General features: G+C 43.7%; 1 protein-coding gene across 6 annotated transcripts in view; it reads right to left on the reverse strand.

The window, feature by feature from the left end:
- Positions 1 to 21220, reverse strand: part of SPECC1L (sperm antigen with calponin homology and coiled-coil domains 1 like) — a 135774-nt gene that overhangs the window by 106300 nt on the left and 8254 nt on the right. For 2 of the 6 annotated variants that reach the window (XM_046639737.1, XM_046639733.1), the window contains exons 2-3: positions 2539 to 2668; positions 1388 to 1577 (exon numbers count right to left, since the gene is read on the reverse strand). In XM_046639737.1, the coding sequence (XP_046495693.1) occupies positions 1388 to 1540 (153 nt within the window). In that variant the 5' untranslated portion in view covers positions 1541 to 1577; positions 2539 to 2668. Of the gene's footprint in view, positions 1 to 1387; positions 1578 to 2538; positions 2669 to 11068; positions 11134 to 21220 lie in introns of all 6 variants that reach the window. The other 4 variants (XM_046639735.1, XM_046639734.1, XM_046639736.1 and 1 more) reach the window with 4 other exon arrangements.

The following is a 21220-nucleotide window of genomic DNA, read 5'->3' on the forward strand; positions in this document are numbered from 1 at the left end:
AACCCTCTCCAGGTTTTCTCCATAAAATCAAAGTTTCTACCCAAAACACCACAGCCCTAGAACAAACAAGCAAAGAACAAATAAATGAATTCCGGACTGAGAAAGTCTAGAAGAGGGGGCCGCCCCCTGGCTGAGTGGTTCAGTTCTTGCGCTCTGCTTTGGCGGCCCAGGGTTTCACTGGTTCAGATCCTGGGCGCAGACATGGCACCGCTCATCAGGCCACGCTGAAGCAGCGTCCCACATAGTACAGCCAGAGGCACTCGCAACTAGAATATACAGCTATGTACTGGGGGGCTTTGAGGAGAAGAAAAAGAAGAACAAAGAAAAGAAGATTGGCAACAGATGTTAGCTCTGGTGCCAACCTTCAAAAATAAAAAGAAAGAAAGAAAGTCTAGAAGACAATGACTGAGTGAGTCTCTGTGCAATGACATCTAAGACTTGACCAGCAGAAAAATGGCCTGGAGCCATCTTGTCCCTTGGATGGTCGAAACCAACAGACACTGAGAATACCCTTGCGAAGACTGTTACTTTCAGGAGTCAATCTTGGGCTGGGGAAAAGTTTCTAGAGCCAACCAATAAAAATGCTGCTACCTATCATTTACTAAGCACTTGCTAAGTGCCAGGCCCTGTGCTAACCACTTTTCCATATTCCCCCATTTCATACTGACCACAGCCCTATGAAGCCCAGGTCTGTCTGCTCCTGAAGCCCATGATCTAATGAATCGCTATCCCATACTAACAAGAGCAAAGCTGGCCTCTAAAGGAGTGTAAAGAAAACTAGTTATGCTCTTACTAAATCAATATCACCCAATTTTAACTAGGATTAACACTGATCAGTTGTCAGAAAAAGAATAAGAGTTTATGGTGTGTAAGGGGGTGAGTGACAATAAAAACCCCTGTCTAGGGGTTTCAGGAATGTTATTGTCGGTCATCCTTTAACACCAAGTACACATGTTCTTTGCATAAAACCTCCCCAGGCTGGAAACAGTATTTCCTACTTGAAACTGCTTACACTGCTTTCCTGCTCTCCAGGGTCATCTGACTTTTTTCGAGTATCTTGGTTATCTGTGTGTGTGACTCACCTCTATCCGTTACTCCACAAGCTCCTGGAAGGCAGACTCTACCTCCAGCTCACACCGGCACAGAGCCGTGCACGAGGCAGGTGCACAATGATTTGTTTCACGTATAGACCTACTATTTGGTTTTGTTCATAAAGACAGACCAAGCACACCAACTAACTCCACCATACCGTGAACTCTCCAAAGGCTGTGTGTTCCCAGCACCAGAAGAGGGCAAACCCCAAATAACGTTTATTTAACAAATCAAACATAGTAAGATTCACTCCTCCTACAATCCATCGTGTATTCAAACGCTGCCATGTTAATACCTTTGACAATGATGCTGCTGTTCCAGGCTTTAGGGGTTTGCCTCCTGCAGATGCTGAAGAGCTGTTTTCCGGTTTAGTTTTTTCTACTGTTTGCGTTTTGCTTATCCCAGACACTTTAGGCACTGAGCCAACACTCCTGCTTGTTTTCTTCATTCTGGGATGCCTCTTTGTGATGCATTTACAAGCAAATCTGTGGAAAGAAATGGCATTATACTGAGAACAAAATTGTAAGAAAGCTATTTAGAAATTTGTTTTTGAAAAATTTTACCATGTGATAAATAAAAATGAAAGCCAGATGTTGCCAAAGAAAATAAAAGTTGAAAAATTCTTGCTAATCAGAATGCACCCTATTCAAGGCTTCCTTCTTGAATATTACTAATTTGAAATTATTTTGTGCCCTCTAGTTCAATCAGTAAAAAGAATATCCTAGATCTCTAAAGGAACTGCCTCAACAGAACACACTGTACATTATCTTTAGCATTCAAGGAAGCAATAAGCACCCTAGCCCTTGAGAATTAGCCATTTTGCAGGTACTATGGGTGAATATACTTTCCAAATTATCCAGCATAGTCCTAATTTCAAATATTTGTTCTGATATCCCCACATAAACCAGCAGAATATCCCAGAAACTCCAACAGTCAGAATCTCAATATATTTCCCAGCATCTCTCTTTCATCAAGAGCAGCATCAAAATTCCTTATCAGAACATGAGCCTCGATTTTTGGTTCAGAAAATAAGGGCACTCTACACACGTGCAAGGACGATGACAAGTCTTCCACCTCAGTGGCACACACCTGATTTCATAGCTTAGCGGACCTGGAATAACGCTGGCAGCAAACACAGCTGCAGCCACTTAGACCCTTAAATGCACCATTATTAACTGAGCTAGCAAAGCAGTCTCTGCAGCAACACTGAGTCTGGAAAGACACACTGGCCTAGTTTGGGCAGAGTAGCACAACTAGCAAAAACCAAGGCCTATTGGGAATGTCATGAAGTTTATGTATGATGACTCCGAGAGACTAGACTACACAAAAAAGAGGTTGGTCTATTTTATCAAGATTTCTACACACTAATAAAAATAAAGAGAAACTTACAGAATAACTTTTTGGAAAAGAAAAGGTTCATTCCAATAGCTTTAATAAATATTTTACCTAGACTGTGCTCGAACACTCCAGATTTAACTTGCCTTGACGTAACACAAACTGTACAAACTGGTTTGGCGGCATGAACAGTGAGACAGGGCACGAAGGGGGCTCCGCTCCACCCTCAACGTGATAAGGCCTGGGAGCAAACAGAACGCTGTTATTAACATCAACCGAAACACAGTGAGACCTCAGGCTCTTCCCTCCGGCCTTCCCCCAACTTCCTGGTTTCTCCTTACAGAAAATGCTCCGTTCAGTAATGATCAAGTTTCCTGCCTGCTCTTAGCGCTTCTGCTTTCTACTTTCCTGTTCCACTTGAGCAATCTGCCCAGAGGAAGTGTTCCTTCTAGTTCAGCTTTACCACCCATTCCCTACACCTTCCCAGAGGATACTGAAAATGAACACGACAGATTCAAGTAGCTTCCCAGGAGAGGTTCAATGCAGTCATGCTGATCCCTGACAACCAGCAATGCTGTGCTTTCTCATCTATAAAACGAAGGAATTCGAATGGATCTGTCACTAACTCAAGATACTGCAGAAAAATCAAGTTCCTAAGAACCTTTTCTTCAACTATTCCCTTTCCCTTTTTTATCTTTTCTTTTCTAAGTCTCATATCTTGTAAATGGCTCCCCAAAGTTTCTCTCTTCTCTTCCCCAAATTCCATGCCTCCACTCCTTTCTACAGCACCACTTAGACTCCCTACCATTTTCTGCCTACTCCTCTAGCCACTGTCAAACTAACTTTTTCTAGACTAGCCTTATCCAGTAGAACTTACTGCAAGGATGAAAATGTTCTACATATATATGTGTATGCTGTCCAGTATGGGGCCACTAGCCACTTGCGGCTATTGAGCACTTGAAATGTTGCTAGTCTGACTGAGGAACTGAATTTTCCATTTTATTCAATCTATTGAAAGTTGCGTGGTAGCTACCATACTGGACAACGTAACAGACTGTCCCTTTCCTGCTGCTGCCTCTGTCACAGAGTCAAAACCTAATGATCTACCCCATCCACCCACTAGGATGGCCACAATCAAAAAGACAGTAACAAATGTTAGAGAGACTGTGGCATAATTGGAACCCTCACAACACCGCTGGTAGGAATGTAAAATGGTTCAGTCACTTTGGAAAACAGGCTGGCAGCTCCTCAAATGGTTAAACACAGAGTTACCACCTGATCCAGCAATTCCACTCCTGGATATCTGGATATATACCCAAGAGAAATGAAAACACTCATCCACACAAAAACTTACTCACAAAAGTCCACAGAAGCATTATTCATGATAGCCAAAAACTGGAAACAACCCAACCTCAAAAAGTTCTCCCAATTAAACTATGACGGAATTCGTTGTTAGCATTTAAATTATTTTTGACTTATGAGCATGTATTTGTTACTTATTGGATATATATTATTATCATATCTCATTATTAAATGATTTCTGCATACAAAATAACTTTTTGTTTCAATTCCAAATGTCCAGCAACTGATGAATAAACAAAATGTAGTATATCCATCCAATGCAATAACATTTGGGCATGAAGAAGGAATGAAGCACTGATGCACGGGGCAACAGATGAACCTTGAAAACACTATACCAGATAAAAGAAGCCAGACACAAAGGACCACGTATTGTATGATTCCATTTACAGAAATTGTTCAGAATAGGCAAATCCAGAGAGACAGAAAGTAGAACAGAGGGTAGGGAACATGGATACTAACTGCTAATGGAACCAGGGTTTTTTGGGGGGATGAAACATTCTAAAATTAGATTGTGATGATGGTTGTACAACCCTGTGAATATACTAAAAGCCACTGAATCTTATACTTTAAATGGGTGAATTGTGCGGCATACGAATTATATCTCAATAAAGCTGTTATTAAGGATAATGATCCTCAACAGATTACAACTCACCAGTAGGTCTGGGCCCCCCGCCTGGTTAAGGAGGAGAAATAGCTGGCCAGACCCAGCACAGTTCATCAAATTCTCACAAGAGCCCACGTGGGCACTGAAAGATAAAGGAACCGGGGCTCAGAGAGTATACGTAACTCTCCCTGAGTCAACCATTCTTAAGTGACAGTCGTCTGATTCCAAACCCTACACCCTGCCGGCCGCTCCAAATGGCCTCCAAAGCAACCACACAGAAGAGCTTCCTCAGGAATATGCAGTTTTGATCTCAATTTCACAAGATATGAACAAAATGTAACAACACTAAAACCATACTGTTCAATCTGCCCCTTTTAGATTTATCTACTTGTCCGATGGGTCAGTGCTGTATTCTTGACCAAAATTTTTTCATTTTGAAGGTACTAATTATCATGTTATTTAATATAAAATCTTTTTCAGAGGAGAAAATGTATTACCAGGTCTAAATCAGTATGTATTAGGTTACAGTTGTAAAAGTAAAATTCTTCGCTATAATCATATTAATTTATAGATACCTGCTACTTTATTTAAAATAATTGTTAGGTATGAGCAGAGGCACACCACTCTCGTTTACAGAAATAAGCCTGCACTTAGAAGGCTGCAGTCGGGGTGGCGGAACTCTCCCCAGGATGCCCCAGTAGTGGGGCTCCTCAGGACAGGATTTACAGCTCCAGGAGCCCCGCCTACAGCTAATTACAGCCACAGCCACACAGGAAGCTCCCGTTTCCTTCACATGGATGAGGAGACCGTATAATTAAAACCTACTGAGGGAAACAAATAAAGGGCCATCTCTTACCTTCCACATATGGTAGATAAAATAGTATTTAAAAATCAAACCACAGACTCTTAAAAAAACGGAAAATACCTTTGAGGTCATTTATAGAAAATCCCACATGCAGTATCACTGACAAAGAACCTTCTAGTTAGAAGCATCTACTGTTGGAGGATACTGAGTACTAAAAAGTTATGAAGCAAATCATTATTTACTCAACATTCACTGAACACTTATTTTGTGCCATAGCAAGCCAAACGAGAATTCTCTGGGAAGCTAGTCAGCAAGGCATAAATACACAGACAAATAAAAACGTTTAAGACAAAAATATCGTTCAAGGAGCTCACAGTCTAGTGGAAGAAACAAGATACATAAATGAATAGTGAAAAAGTCCCCATCCTTTATAAATTCTACTGAAAAACAAGGTAAGTATATGTACAAGTACAGTGGGAGTAGAAAGATCTAGTCCCCCGTTCTGCCTGTAGGAAACAGGGTGGGAGGTACACCTCACAGAGGTGTGAGAAATCATGGGCTCACCTGAAGACCTCCAAGGACTTGGGTCCAGTGAGAATAGGGAAACGTCAAAATGGGGATTGTGGGGGGACGGCAGGGGAAGGGCCTAGCAGGCCAGTCAAGCCCTGGCTTTCGTCTGAGACTGGACAGCAAACCACAGACTGGATAAAGGCAGTGCAGCCCTAAATCAGACTCGTAGTTCCTAAAAATGAAGCTGGTGCTGCTGTGGAGGAGGGAGTGCAGGGGCAGAGAACGGGGGATCAGGGACGAGCACATCGGAACCGCAGCATACACTCAAAACAAAGTACCACTCTCAGCCCGCAGGTCTCCCAGATCTGAAACCACGATGGCGCTCCTGTAAGTCTGCCTTCTCCCACGTCAGCCCCACAACGCCCCAGCCACTCCTCCAGACGCGACACCATCCCTGTCCATCAGCATCATGGTGTGTGGCCCCTCGGAACTAGGCAGAGGTACTAGACAGATCTGGTGTGGCAAGCACACAGTTCAGCCTTACTATTACTTCTCTCTATCCAGACATTGAGCTACTCTAACTTAATCTAAGAAAAAACGCTGCTTTTCTAGGGGCTACCAGAAACTCATCATACTGAGTTCACACTTACCTAATACTTGCAAGTTTTTTTACACAAACTGCTGCTAAGCTGCCTTTCTCTGTTTGCCCCTAACATTACGAAAATTTTCAAACACCACAGAAATGTTGAAGAAATTGTACCGTAAACATTCCACTTTTCTCCTTTTCATAGCTGTGCAATTTAAATTCTGAAAAAAATTTACATCCGTATCTGTTAAAATTTTCCTTTGGTCAGATTCAGCTCAAGGTCCCAGCCTCTGGGATATTTTTAAATTCTGACTTTGACTTGAAACCCATCAGTTCTCCCTCTAACAAACACTCTCTTGTTGTCCACTCAGGATCCTCATCTACAAAAAAGGAGGTTGGATTCTAAGGAATCTCGAAGGTACCTTCTGACTTCAAAAACCTTCTAATTTAACATAACTCACGTACCTGATAGCAATATTAAGTATATAAGACAAAGCGAAAGAAGGGTCTGTGATGTACCACTAGACCCTCCCTCTGGGCCTGGCAATCAGTAGCGGAGTGCTGAACTGAAGGGCAGGACAGCCGGTTCCAGGTCCAGCCTTGCCATAGGAACTGTGTGACCACGGGCAAATCACTCACATCACTTCATCACCTTATACCTTTGTATCTCTGTCTCCTCTCCTACAAAGAGGAGTTGACAAAACCTAACTTACAGAGTTCTTGTACAAAATAACATGTACAGAACAAGAAAAAGAACAAAAATCCTGACCTACTCATTCCAGAAGTTATTTCACCAGGGCCCAAAGGTCAGAAGAATGGTTCAACAACCCAAGATGAGGGATGGCGATTCATTCCAGTGATTCAGAAACTCCACCCTCCCCAACCATCCACCTAGGAAAAACGCGGCAATCGGGTTTCAGAAATAACGCCCAAGAGACCTTAGGAATTCATCTTAACTGTCATTATACTACATCTAGAAGGATCCGCCCTGAGTCAAGGAGAACACAGATCGGCCTGGAAACCACAATGGAGCTCTGAAGGCATCCCTCACTGAGCAGCATCTCCCGCCCTGATACAGCATGGGACAAGAACCTTGGTGGCCACTACAGGGGCAGACCCCATCCCCTCCCTCCTGTTATCACCTCCTGGTGTTAACACCAGGATCTTGATCCTGCCACGACTTTTTCCTTTGAACTTCTCCTATTCACCTCCAATTAGAACCATTTTTTCCCTCTGTTATACAAAATGTATTGCTATTTAAAACTATTTAAATGTAATAGTTATTTAATTGATTTTTTAAATCCACTGTGCTTATTTAAAAAGCCAGCAACCAGGAGACTGCCCCACCATGTCCGATCAAACCTGTATCCAAATCTGTATCCGTGGGCAAGTTACTTAACCTCCCTGAAATCTCAGTTTCCTCACACACAAAATGGGCTGGTAATACTACTACTGACCTTACAAGGATGTTGAGAGGATTCAATGAAATAATGAACCTGAAATGCTTAGCAGGGTGGCAGCCCACAGTAAGGATGGGATAAATGTAAGCTATCATAATTTACAGAAAACACACTGCGTGCCCCAAGTATGACTAATGCCTTATTAAAATAAAAGCAGCAACTCAAAAGACACTTTGTAAGAGAAACCCTTTATAAGGAATGACTACAGATTTCTACTTATTACTTACAATAAATTACATACTATGGTGCGCAGATGTCAACAAACAACACTTGCTTCTGATTCTTTCCCACTGAAAATTATATACGAGTAAATCTTGAAAATACAGGGTAGGGAGTTCACTGGAACAATAAGCAAGGGCCTGGATTGTGGCTGGAGGCCTGACACGTCTGCATGACCTTGAGCACATCATGCTGTGAGCCTTGCTTATAAAAAGGCAAGGAGAGTGGATTAGGATCTTTCTTTCAGAAATTCAAGAAATGCATTTCAGGATTTGTACCCTCACAATCAGGAATCAAAACTTTTTTTAAAAAGGAAATTGTTTATTAGTTATGATTTTTTATGCCTATCAGTATCCCACTAAAAATCCAAAAAGGGTTTCGACCCAAGCAATCTAAGTACATTTCTCTCTCTTCTTTCAACAGACTCCGTATTTGAAATGTCAGGATATTAAAATTGTAACTTAAGAAGAGACTTGAAACACTGAGAAGGAATCACGAAGACAAGGGAAAACCGAAATTTAGCAAACTAGCCACACTGCAGTCAGCAAGTAAATGCTGCTAAATGAATTAAAACCAACCACCAAACTGATAGAAGCATGTGTACTACAAAAACCAAACTTTCAAAAGAAATTCAATAAGAAATGTTTAATTAAATAAATCATAATGCAATAGACTGAACCTATACTGAATTCTTCAACATATTCATGTTTTTAACCTTTCTTATTGTGAATTATAACACACAATAAGAAAAGCGCATTTAAATGTATACCTTTTAAAAACAGACTTGGACTGATACTCCACCGAAAATGTCAAGGCTTACTCAGAGGAAAAGCCTCAGCCTTGTCATGGCAAAAACCTGCACACGTGCAAGCGGGTGTGTACTCAAGGTGCATGAAACAGAGACAGGAAGGAGAGAGAAGCCACGGTGAGAGGCTTTCGGGCATGTGATTCTCTGTTTAGTCTGGATCCACAGACAGAAGTCGATTACTGCTCAGAATGCTTCAATGCTTACTAAGGAGCTTACTGACAATTTTAATGCTTACTGACAATTTTAAAATGCTTACTTTTATTATAAATGATATTTTCTGATTTTTAAGACATTTTATAAAATTAAGGTGGATTATCAACTAATGTGCACATTTAATATGGTAGTTCTACCTGTTTCCAGAAATCAATGATGCACATTATGACTTGCTGAGGAAACATGGCATTTAGATCTACAAGTCCTTCACTTCCACCTCCTGGCCCGTGGAGGAAGGAACTTTCAACCCAGTGTCCTCTCCTTAGCCCAGGTGGGCACCCCCCTTAAACCTTCTCATGGTCACAGAAGAAGAGAAAAGCAGCTCCTCTCCAATTTCCACCCCCTTCCTCTCACAGCTACCTCCCTTCTGTCTGGCAACAGTCTGTGAAGGGAGCCTGGAGGTGAATCACCAGGAGAAAGGCCGCACTGACTGAAGTTGGCCATAAGGAGGTGATGGTGAGCAGGGCCAGCACAGCTCCGAGGGGAAGGACAGGCACAAAGTCAGACTGCAGTGGAATGGGAGAAAAAGTTGAGTAGGAGACGAAGGATAATAAACTTTTTAAAAATTTGACTTTGTGAAGAGAGTCAGAGAGTAATGAGGAGGTTGAGACACTTTGTTGACGTTACTATTGTTGTTTAAATACCAGAGCAAGCTGCCTGGAGACTGCCAGCCGGCCGCTGTGGAAGGCCCGCTGCGGCCCGCACTCGGCCAGCACATTTGATTCTCATCATCGCCCCACGTGGCTGGGGAGGAGGAAGGACCGAGGTTACAGAGGTCAGCAGCTTGCCCAAAGTCTGAGCTCTTTCCACCAAATCACAATTACTAATAGACAGGATGCTAGAAAAAAGGAGTTAATTATCAGCCACAAGAATTCAGAAGCACAACTCTATTTCCACTTGTTTTGGCCACAGAAAAGCCCACTCATACTAATTTATGATTTCTATTATTCTACAAGATTTAACACAAGGAAAGACTTAGAAACAACTGGATGCTCCCTGGATTTTTCAAACTTAGAACCATAAATCTTCTCCTTCTTACTGTTTTCCAAAGAATAATAAAAAACCTAATCTTATATCAAGACCTCTTCAGATTCATTTCTGGAGATCTTCTCTCTTTTTAATACAAGCTTCTGAAAGGCCGTTAAACTACTGACAATACTTAACATTCCAGACAAGTGACAAGGCTGGAAGAGGACAGCCTAAAAGAATTTTTGGCTACAGTACACAAATTATTTTTCCAGATTTAGTCCAAAACAAGTTGTTTCCCAAAATTCAAACTCCCAGAATGCAAGAAATTTTGAGTCTCCTCTGGCCACTCCCTCCCCAGCCAAGGTTTCTGAATATTTACAGAAAGAAAACGTTTATTCAGGACCCCTTCAAACCATGACTTTATGCTCAGATTTTCGGCAGGGAGTTACAAACTTGCACAATATCATACTCATAAAATTAACTGTCAGCCATATTTTTAATTTAAAATATCAATTTGATATATTTGTACATTTATAACAAACTGATCTGAAATACCAGATGAAACTTTTTTTGTATTTCACTAATTGCCGAAAAGTAATAATGTAAAAAAATCCTTTAAAGATAAGCTTAAAATTTTAGATTTGAGAATTGTTTTCCTAATGACACACAGGAAGTCTTTCTAAACTAAACAAGTTAAAATAGATCAAAATTTAAATTCAGTTTAATAAAAACTAAATCTTTTTTCAACATGCATTTCACTGGTTAGGTAAAAAGAAAATCAGTAAAAAATACTAAGGAGTACTTTTCCCTCGTGTCTACCGAGTATAAAGTAGCGGTCTCAAAAGTGGGCAATTATGCCCCTTAGGGGGCATTTGGCACTATCTGTACACATTTTTGACTGTCACAACTTGGGGGGAACTGTTACTGGCATCAAGTGAGTAGAGGCCAGGGATATGGATAAACATCATACAACACACAGGACAGCCCCCACAACAAAGAACCATACAGCCCAAAATATCAATAGTGCCAAGGCTGAGAACCTGGGCATAACGGGATTGGTCTACACCTGGGGGGAAGGAGGGATGTTCATCTTTCTGTACCATACCATAAACAGGGTCTCATCTGTGTAGACATTCTTTTGAGTTCAGAAAGCCAACTCAACAGCATTGGCTGAAAGAGAAGAGAAAGGCTATGTCACAGAGCCTGTTACTCCCTTAGATTTCCATCCACATTTCCTGGGAAAGGACACAGCTCAAAGAAGGGCTCCCTCTGAACTCTCAGAATGAACTGGGACCCACAGGGGCTCCCTGCTTACCCCTACGTCCTTCTGCAGTCCCCTAGCTGCCTGGCACAGACTGACAACCCCAAACAGATGGTCAAAACCCACTGCTCTCCAGTCCCTCTGAAATCTCACTGGCAATAGGGAAAGCAGGGAACTAAACCTGAGGACCCACTATCCGCCAGGTGGTGTGCCGTGCTGGGGATTTCACACCCATCATTTCATTCGCTTCTCCTTCATCTGAGGAGGTGGGTGCGATTATCAGGTCCACTGTATAAAGGATAACCCGAGCCTTCCACAGCTGACAAAACCTACTGAGGGGTCTGGGTAAGTCAGACCCCAAATCCCACGCCATTCCACCACAGCCTGGTAAGTGCCTGGGCTGTCTTTATCTCAAAGGATGACCTGTGCGTGAGACTACAGAGGGTCTATGGGGTACTCTATCTTCAGAGACATTTAAAAATGATGGAGATGCATCTTGGCAAGTAAAAGGTCTTCAGCTTACAGCATGCCCTCCCTCTGGCCCCAGCACCCCTGCCAGGCCCGCTGCAGCCTCTTTCTGTGTCAGGGAAGTGCAGCTGGACAACTACCAGAGCCTCCGGCCGCTTCCCTGCCTTCAACGCTCCCGCCCCACAAGCGCCCCTCCACACTCTAGCACGGAGCCCACCCTGTCACTCCCCTGCCGGGCACTGCCTTGCTGCCTGCTCAGATCAAACGCCCAAGGGCCAACACCAGCCCCCCAGAGCCCAGCTCCCACCCACCTCTCCCACCTCGTTTCCTGTTGTACACACAGGCATAGCCACCCTCCTTCAAAGAGCCACACTTCTGCTCCTCCCTGTCCCTGAGGGACAGCTTACCATCTTCTGGCCTGAGAAGTAACTACTCACATGTCGCCTCAAGATTCTGCTCAAATATCATTTCCTTAGTCCCTGGCTCTTCTAGAAGGCCCTACCCCTCCTCTCTGGCACTTCTACCACCGCAATCACCTCACTGCATTTAACCAGGGAACATCTGGGGCATACTTAGAGTAGAAACATGTTTGCCGTTTGTGTGAAATTCAAATGGAATTGGGCGTCCTGTATTTTATCTGGCAACCCTAGGCCTGGCACACCGACCCGCAACTAGCGTGGAAAGCGAAGGCACCAGTACAGAACACAAGGAATAATACACACAGTGAACCAGGAAAAAAAGATGGGAAGAAGTCTTGTGCCCTAACCAGCAAGAATACTGAGCCTGAATCCCTCTGCTTGACAGTCAGTCCTCCACAGAACAGCCTGACCTAAATCTCCAAAACCACTCTCCTCCAAACAGCCTAAGTTTAGAGCAGCAGGTCTGCTTCTCTTTGAGGGAACTGCCTCCCTGTGCGGTCACACAGCTCCCTCCAACTGGTGTGCTATTCCCCCAACTCCAGCATCCATTCACTGAAAGCTGCCTCCTCCTTCCCAGCCAATCTCAAAGGACAAACAGACTTCAAGTCTCCTCAAAGCCCAGCTCAGAGGACCTACAGCCCCCAACGCCCACAATCACCCCTGGTCTCCCCCTCCTTGTGAAGCCCTCAGCACTTGAACTCTAACTCTTCTGGCACTTACCAACACACCCTCAGACGGCAGTTGTGTGTGGACTTCTCCCACTGGACTCACTTAGAATGCAAATGCCATAAATATGAGGCAAGGCAGGGTAAGTGCCTTAAAGATATCATTCAATAATTACATAGACGGGCCGGCCTGGTGGCGCAGCAGTTAAGGGTGCACGTTCCGCTTCAGGGGCCCGGGGTTCGCCGGTTCGGATCCCGGGTGTGGACATGGCACCACTTGGCACACCATGCTGTGGAAGGCATCCCACATATAAAGTATAAGAAGATGGGCACGGACATTAGCTCAGGGCCAGTTTTCCTCACCAAAAACAGGAGGATTGGCAGCAGGATTGGCAGCAGATATTAGTTCAGGGCTAATCTTCCTCAAAAAAAAAAAAAATTACATAGAGAATGGAACCCAACACTCAAAAAAAGACAAAATCAAATCTATGATGTGAATAGCCCGAATCACTGCTAAAAAGGACACGCATGTCAGAAGTAAACCCTAGTAAACTCTTTCTAGACAGGTAAGTTAATCACCTAAATTGCCCAGTTTAAAGCCCACTGTTCTAAGACAGTTGTAACTATAACCTGTAACTGAGTGTAGAACTTCTACTCACTTATTAGTGGTAGGATGAGGATGTAAGGGGGAAAAAGAGGAAAACAATGCAAAGCACTTTCTTCCGAGTTCAAAATGTCATGGTCCACGCTTCCTTGTTAAAATGCTGAGACACACCATACACTTCAATTACACTCACTCTGCTGTTACCATTTAGGATCAGACTGCTTGTCTTTACTGCATGAGTAATGTATTGCAAGTTCAAACAATAAAGCTCAATTACATGTCGGAATTTCAATATAACATAACCAATTAGGCATTAAGAAAACAGAACATGTAAAATAAATGTTTCTAATGCTTCGTTCTAATTTTTAAAAAGTAAAATTTCAGAACAGTATTACTGTTAGCAAACTTTGAATTTCAGTCAGAGGTTCCCAGAAGCAGATGCTAAGAACGCTAGACTAGCATTCACACGTCACAGCAGCTTCACCCCAACTCAGCAGATGGGAGTGTTCCAATCTAAGCCCTCAAAACTATCCTCCACGTCAGAAACATTACCAAAGTCCTGCACACAGATACACACCTCTGAGAATGCCGCCTGTCTAACCTGCCTTACTGAATAAATGAGTAATTTGACTACTTTAGTTTAAAAAACAGCCATCTCTTCTAAGGACTTCAAAACACAAGATCACTAGATTAACAAAAGAGACGAGCAGCACTGCTCTAGGCCATAACACTAAACACAGCACAGATACCCGATGGCAGATCTTTCCACAGCACCTGGCATACCTGCTGGCGTATACTCATGAGTTCACGTATCTAGTGAAAAGAAATGATTATTCGGGTAGAACATGGGTTCAAAGGCTAGCTCCACCACTTACTAGTTATGTGGCTCTGGGCATATCACTCATTTCCAAACTTCAGTTTTCTCATCTGTAAGTGGAGAGATGAAGAACCACACAGGACGGCTACGAGAACCACATCAAGCGCATATAAACTAACGAGGACAGCGCTCAGCACAAAGGAATACAGTAAGGGTTAGTCTCCTGGCTTCCTCACCACAACCAGAAACGCAAATTTCCCTTTATCCTAAACGTCTCACATCTTCTCTCTCTCCCCACAGTACTAGAAGAACTATAAGACACTCTCTTCCCGTTACAACCCCCAGGGCTTCCACCCCCAGACAAGCGGAGAAGCTTCAGGGATTCTTTCAAGCAACTCAAAACTTCACTGTTGGCACTGCCTCCCAATCCTAACCACCACTGCTTCCGCGACTGCTGGCGTCTAATTCAACAACACTTTCCTTGACCCTCCTCATTCGGTCTGCGACAAACGTACACCTCCCTTCCACTGTCGCTAGTGCCCATCCTTCTCTCTTCTCATTCACTCCCTGTGCCCTGCTTCAGTCACTCCACTGACCGCTTCGGCGGTCCAGGGTTCGCCAGTTCGGATCCCAGGTGCAGACATGGCACCACTTGGCAAGCCACGCTGTGGTAGGCGTCCCACATATAAAGTAGGGGAAGATGGGCATGGATGTTAGCTCAGGGCCAGTCTTCCTCAGCAAAAAGAGGAGGATTGGCAAGTAGTTAGCTCAGGAATAATCTTCCTCAAAAAAAAAGCTACTAGAATAAGTGAGCACAGCAAGATCTCAGAATACAAGACAGGAGCCAGCCCTGATGGCCTAGTGGTTAAAGTTCGGCACGCTCTGCCCAGGTTTGGTTCCCAGGCATGTAACCACATCGCCCGTCTGTCAGTAACCATGTTGTGGCAGCAGTTCACAAAGAAGAACTAGAAGGACATACAACCAGAATATACAACTATGTACTGGGGTTTTGGGGAGGGGGAAAAAAAAAAGAGAAAGATTGGCAACAGAAAAAAAAAAACAAGTTGACTATAAAATTCACATGGAAATGCAAAAGGCCTAGAACTGGTCATTGTAGGAGCTAGATGATGACTACATCGCCACTGGTGATGCATTATATTACTCTTTACATTGTACATGTTTGAAATTTTCCATAGTGAAGAAGTGTTTTGTTTTGTTTTGTTTTAATAAAGACTGAGATGCTTTCACACACACACATAAACACAAATTATCGTTCCTTTAAAATTTTCATTTTATCACAAAAATGGTTTTCTTCTTCATCCCACCTTCCATCTACCCCCCGGCCTGCTTTCCCAGGCCCTGTAACTTGTCCTCTCTGCTTCCTGTTTCTCTACAACAGGGGTCAGCAAACAGTCCATGGGCCAAATCCGGCCCATCACTTGTTTTTGTATAGTTCACTAACTAAGAATATTTTTGCATTTTTAAATGGTTGGGAAAAAATCAAAAGGATATTTCACGACATCAAAAACTAAAAATTTGGGGTCAGCCCTGTGTCTGAGTGGTTAAGTTTGCACGCTCCACTTTGGTGGCCCGGGGTTTCACTGGTGCAGATCCTTGGTGTGGACATGGCACCACTCGTCAGGCCATGCTGAGGCAGCATCCTGCATGCCACAACTAGAAGGACCCACAACTAAAAATATGCAACTATGTAATGGGGGTATTTGGGGAGGAAAAAAGCAGGGGGGAAAAAAAGATTGGCAACAGTTGTTAGCTCAGGTGCCAATCTAAAAATAAAAAAACCTAAAAATTCAAATTTCAATGTCCACAAGGAAAATTTTATTGAAACACAGTTACATTCATTCATTCAGTGTTTCTGTGGCTCCTTTTGTGCTGCAATGACAGAGCTGACCAGTTGCAACAGAGATCACAAGGCTTGCAAAGTCTAAAATGTTTACTATCTGGCCCTTTACAGAAAAAGTGTGTCAACATCTACTCAACAAAACCCCTCCTCAACGATCAAATCCCTCACCTCAGGAATGCTCATTACTGCCTCTCCTTTGCTCAAGCCCCAGCTACTCATCAAAACCCAAATCCTCTTTTTCCCCTTTTCCAAATCCTAACCATCATCAGCAGCCTATGTGGAAGCAGGTAAGCAAAACGTTACTTGTTACCAAGAAATTGAGGCCTTGGAGACGCTGTCCCCGTGTGTAGAAGGGGTAGCTGGTGACCCCCTATTCATTTCCAACCTTTCAAAGCAGGCTGACAGGCCAGCAGCTAGGAAGGATGCAGCACATGACATAGGGCACCGAGAAAATTGTTCAACTAACCCATCTGAGCAATGTGTCAGTCCCCCTGCCTAAAATGTCCTCATTTATCACATGTCACCAGTACAGGTGAAAGAATGCCTCTCCAGATACCAACTCAAGACAGCATAATTCCAAAAAGAAATTAGGAAGAAAAAGCTGATAAGGGGCAGAACAGAACAGAAAGAGAAGAAACCCTGTCACTCCAACAACTCAGAGACTCAAAAACTGCAGTTAATGGAAAGCCGTGGAGACACTAGCAAGTAAAGAGGCAGTCACCGCTTCACCGGGGGTGTGCCAAAGCCGCCTACGAAGGAGGGCCAAAGGAGAGCTTCCGCTGGAACACCTCAGCCCATCCGGTGTCCTCACTTCCTGGAGTTGGCATACTAAATAAGGTGGCAAACCTGCTGGGCCTCAACCCAGCGATCACCACGATCCTTGCATGCCATCTGGAAACAAATAAGAAATCTAGAATGTATCTCTGTGACTACAGTCCCAGATAGGAAACCGTGACCTTTTGAAGACATGATGTTTTCATTTCCAACTTCTTTTCAGCTTTACTGAGATATAACTGACAAATAAAACTGTAAGATATTTAAAGAGTACATCGTGGTCACTGACATACGTATACACTGCGAAAGAATTCCTACCACCTAGTTAATTCACACATCCATCATCTGACATACTGATCTTTTTTTTTTTTTTTTTTTTTTTGGTGAGAATCATCTCCAATTTAAAGTGGCAACTGATGGGACCAGCCCGGTGGCACAGCAGTTAAGTGCGTATGTGCTGCTTCGGTGGCCTGGGGTTCGCCAGTTCAGATCCCGTGTGTGGACATGGCACTGCTTGGCAGGCAATGCTGTGGTAGGCGTCCCACATATAAAGTAGAGGAAGATGGGCACGGATGTTAGCCCAGGGCCAGGCTTCCTCAGCAAAAAAGGGGAGGACTGGCAGTAGTTAGCTCAGGGCTAATCTTCCTCAAAAAAAATTTTAAAATTTCAAAAAATAAAATAAATAAAATAAAACAAAGTGGCATCTGAAAAGAGGTATATTTTGGAAGGTCACGGGTGCTGTCAAAAGTCAGGATTGGATCTTATTATGCACAAGTTCCCAGGAAGAGGAAGACAGAGAAAGACCGACTCTAGAAGACCTGCTTCTGGGAAGCAGTGCAGGAGGTTTGGCTGCGCATAAGGTTACTGTGTCCCCACAGCGCAGGAGGGCCGCTCCAAGGACACTGACACAGTCCTGGGCTGAAAGGAATCATTTCATTGACACTGTCTTGATCTGGGAGACAGGGGTCCCAGCACACTCTGTGCTCCTCAGAGGACCTGCAGGTTACTGTGTGCAGTTCCAAAACAAACAAGACTTTAAGGAGAGACTCCAATAACCAGCCTGTCTCCAGTCCAGAGGGCTCTGGAAACAACTCAAAGAAGAGAGACTTTTGACTCAGTAAGTAAAAACAGCTGTCTTCAAATGTGAACACATCCAGAAGGCAGGACTAGGACTAGTATGTGAAAGTTATCAAGAGACAGATTCCAGGGCAGCTAATAACCAGAGACGTCCCTACCCCAATGAGCTACCTTACAAGTAGCTGGGTCCTCCTCACTGACCGAGAGCATACCAGTGGGGCTGGGAGGACCACTGCATCCTTAGACATCAGCTGAAATGTGAACTTCTTGCACTAACCTTAGTCAGCTACACACTCAGATATTCACAATAGTTCTTTTTTGTTTTTTTGAGGAAGATCAGCCCTGAGCTAACATGTGCTGCCAATCTTCCTCTTTTTGCTGAGAAAGACTGGCCCTGAGCTAACATCCATGCCGATCTTCCTCCACTTTATATGTGGGACGCCTACCACAGCATGGTGTGCCAAGCAGTGCCATGTCCACACCCGGGATTCAAACCAGCGAACCCGGGGCTGCCGAAGCAGAACATGCAAACTTAACTGCTGTGCCACCGGGCCAGCTCCTCACAATGGTTCATTTCTAAAGGCTCTGAACAACAGTAACATAACTCCAATTATTTTTAAAAGCATTATATTGTACTTAAGAGGGGAGAATTCTCCTAGCTTACTTTCTCACTTGCCTGCTCCCTGAGGTAACCTCTCTTTCAGTTCAGCCACCCCCATTATCTGAAACCTCCCAAGCTCACTTCTGACAGCATGGCACAGAGATTTGACCACTGAACAAATATCTAAGCTCCTGGCTTCTAAGGATTAATTAAAAAAAAAAAAAGTATGTAGACAAAAGACAAAGAAACTAGTAACTGCTGTGCAAAAATTCATCAGCTGTTTGAGAGATAACGGGTCTTTTTCTTCTTGATCTCACTACTCTCTGAAAATTCACTTTCAAAGGTGTTCGATGCGGGGCCGGCTCCGTGGCCGAGCGGTTAAGTTCACACACTCTGCTGCGGCGGCCCAGGGTTTGGATCCTGGGCGCAGACATGGCACCGCTGGTCAGGCCACGTTGAGGCGGCATCCCACATGCCACAACTGGAAGGACCCACAACTAGGATATACAACTATGTACGGGGGGGTGGGGGGGGTGGGGAGATAAGGCAGGAAAAAAAAAAAAAGGATTGGCAACAGTTGTTAGCTCAGGTGCCAATCTTTAAAAAAAAAAAAAGATGTTCGATGATACGAATTCTAATGGACCTTTCTCAGAAGTCACTCTCTGACATCAATACAGAACTTGCCACTGATGACCACCCATTTGCAGTAAGTATATGGCTCCTTTGGCCAGGCAAATGCAGCACCTACGTAGCTTTTCCTATACAATATTTTGCACAACCACATGCAACTAGGAACGAAACAGGATAAGAACCTTGGTTGGTTATCTCTGAGGATAATACACCTTGGGTGAGAAAGTAAATACTGCATTGGTCTTTCAGCAGAGAATTGAATGTAATAAATCCTCGCCTCAGCCTACCATCACAGTATACTCTTCAATTTTTATTTCCAGTTAAAATAAATCCCTTTAGGAACAGTACTAGAAAAAATTATAAGTTCCAAATTCATACTTTCCTGTCACTTTCTTTAAAATAATATGGAAGGAATGTGGATACATTTCAAATGTGAGAAAAATAAACCAAACAAAATTATCATTAAATATTATCAAGAGACTGTCCCATATTTAAAACTTGCCTCTGAGTGGCTTAAGGGAGAAGAGGCAGAAATTAGGAACGAGAAGAGGAGGCCCAGCCAAGCACTCAGGCTCTAAGAGAGGGTGCAGAGGGAGGAGGCGAAGAAGAGTGAAAGAGGGAAGCAGACTTCGGCAAGACAAGGCAGGCATCGCTTCCGTCCCCACCCACCTTCCAACGACCCCCCCAAGGCCTCTGCTGCTAGGTGGGAACTTGCGAGGGCAGCCCCTCCAATTCTTGCACAGTTTTTCATATGTGGAACCAAAGGTCGGCGCAACTGTAACTACCATTTACCAGAGCACCTGCCAAAGCGACACAAAATAAATCCATCCCTCTTTCCACGTGAATGCTCTTCAAATATTTCAATTACAAGAGAAACAATGCCCTGCCTAAGTCTTCTGTGTTCCAGGCTAAAAAGCACTGCAGTTCCTTAAACCACACAACAAATGCATGCTAGATGAAAGGCAGTATATTACAATGAAAGGAACATAGGACTTCTAGTCAGAAACCTGGGCTCAAATCCAAGCTTGGCCACTGTTAACTCTGCATTCTTAACCTCTTTGCCTTATTTATAAAATTAAGGAAAATAACAGTTGTGCTAACTGCCTCAAGATGTGCTGTGAGAGGACCACATTTAAGGAAAGGTACACATGAAATGTAGGCTTTTTTTTTTTTGAGGAAGATTAGCCCTGAGCTAACATCTGCTGCCAATCCTCCTCTTTTTGCTGAAGAAGACTGGCCCTGAGCTAACATCCATGCCCATCTTCCTCTACTTTATATGTGGGACGCCTACCACAGCATGGCTTGCCAAGCAGTGTCATGTCAGCACCTGGCATCCAAACCCGCGAACCCCGTGCCGCCAAAGCAGAACGTGCGAACTTAACTGCTGCGCCACCAGGCCAGCTCCAAAATGTAGGCTTTTCCAACTTCAACTATGCTGCTGTGGATGCTCATTAGATTCCACAGTACTATTAACATAAACTTCATGAACCTTATGAATGAAATTAACTTTATAAACAAACTTTTGGAACCCAAACCAACTAAGCATATCTGTGGCAGGGGAAGGAGAGGCAGAGGCAGAGGCAGGAGAGGAGGTGATTAAGAATCCCAGTACAGGGCCGGCCCAGTGGCATAGTGGTTAAGTTCACATGTGCTGCTTCAGCAGAGCCAGGGTTCACGGGTTCGGATCCTGGGCACAGACCTACACATTGCTCGTCAAGCCACTCTGTGGTGGCATCCCACATACAAAATAGCAGAACACTGGCAGAGATGTTAGCTCAGGATCAATCTTCCTCACAAAAAAAAATAAGAATCCTAGCACAGCTAGATAGCATCCTGGTTGACAGTTATATTCTACACTAGACCTACAAAAATACTACTTTAACATAAACTTGCAGGTTGCATTTCTTTTTAATTTAAAAACAAGGAAAGTTACTAAGTGAAATACCAAGAAACTTCTTTTGCAAAATAGTATTTCAGGGGGTGGCCCCGTGGCCGAGTGGTTAGGTTCACATGCTCTGCTTCAGCAGGCCAGGGTTTTGCTGGTTCGAATCCTGGGCGTGGACATGGCACTGCTCATTGG

The sequence above is a fragment of the Equus quagga genome, chromosome 15, assembly GCF_021613505.1.
Source record: "Equus quagga isolate Etosha38 chromosome 15, UCLA_HA_Equagga_1.0, whole genome shotgun sequence".
In the NCBI taxonomy this organism is placed as follows: domain Eukaryota; kingdom Metazoa; phylum Chordata; class Mammalia; order Perissodactyla; family Equidae; genus Equus; species Equus quagga.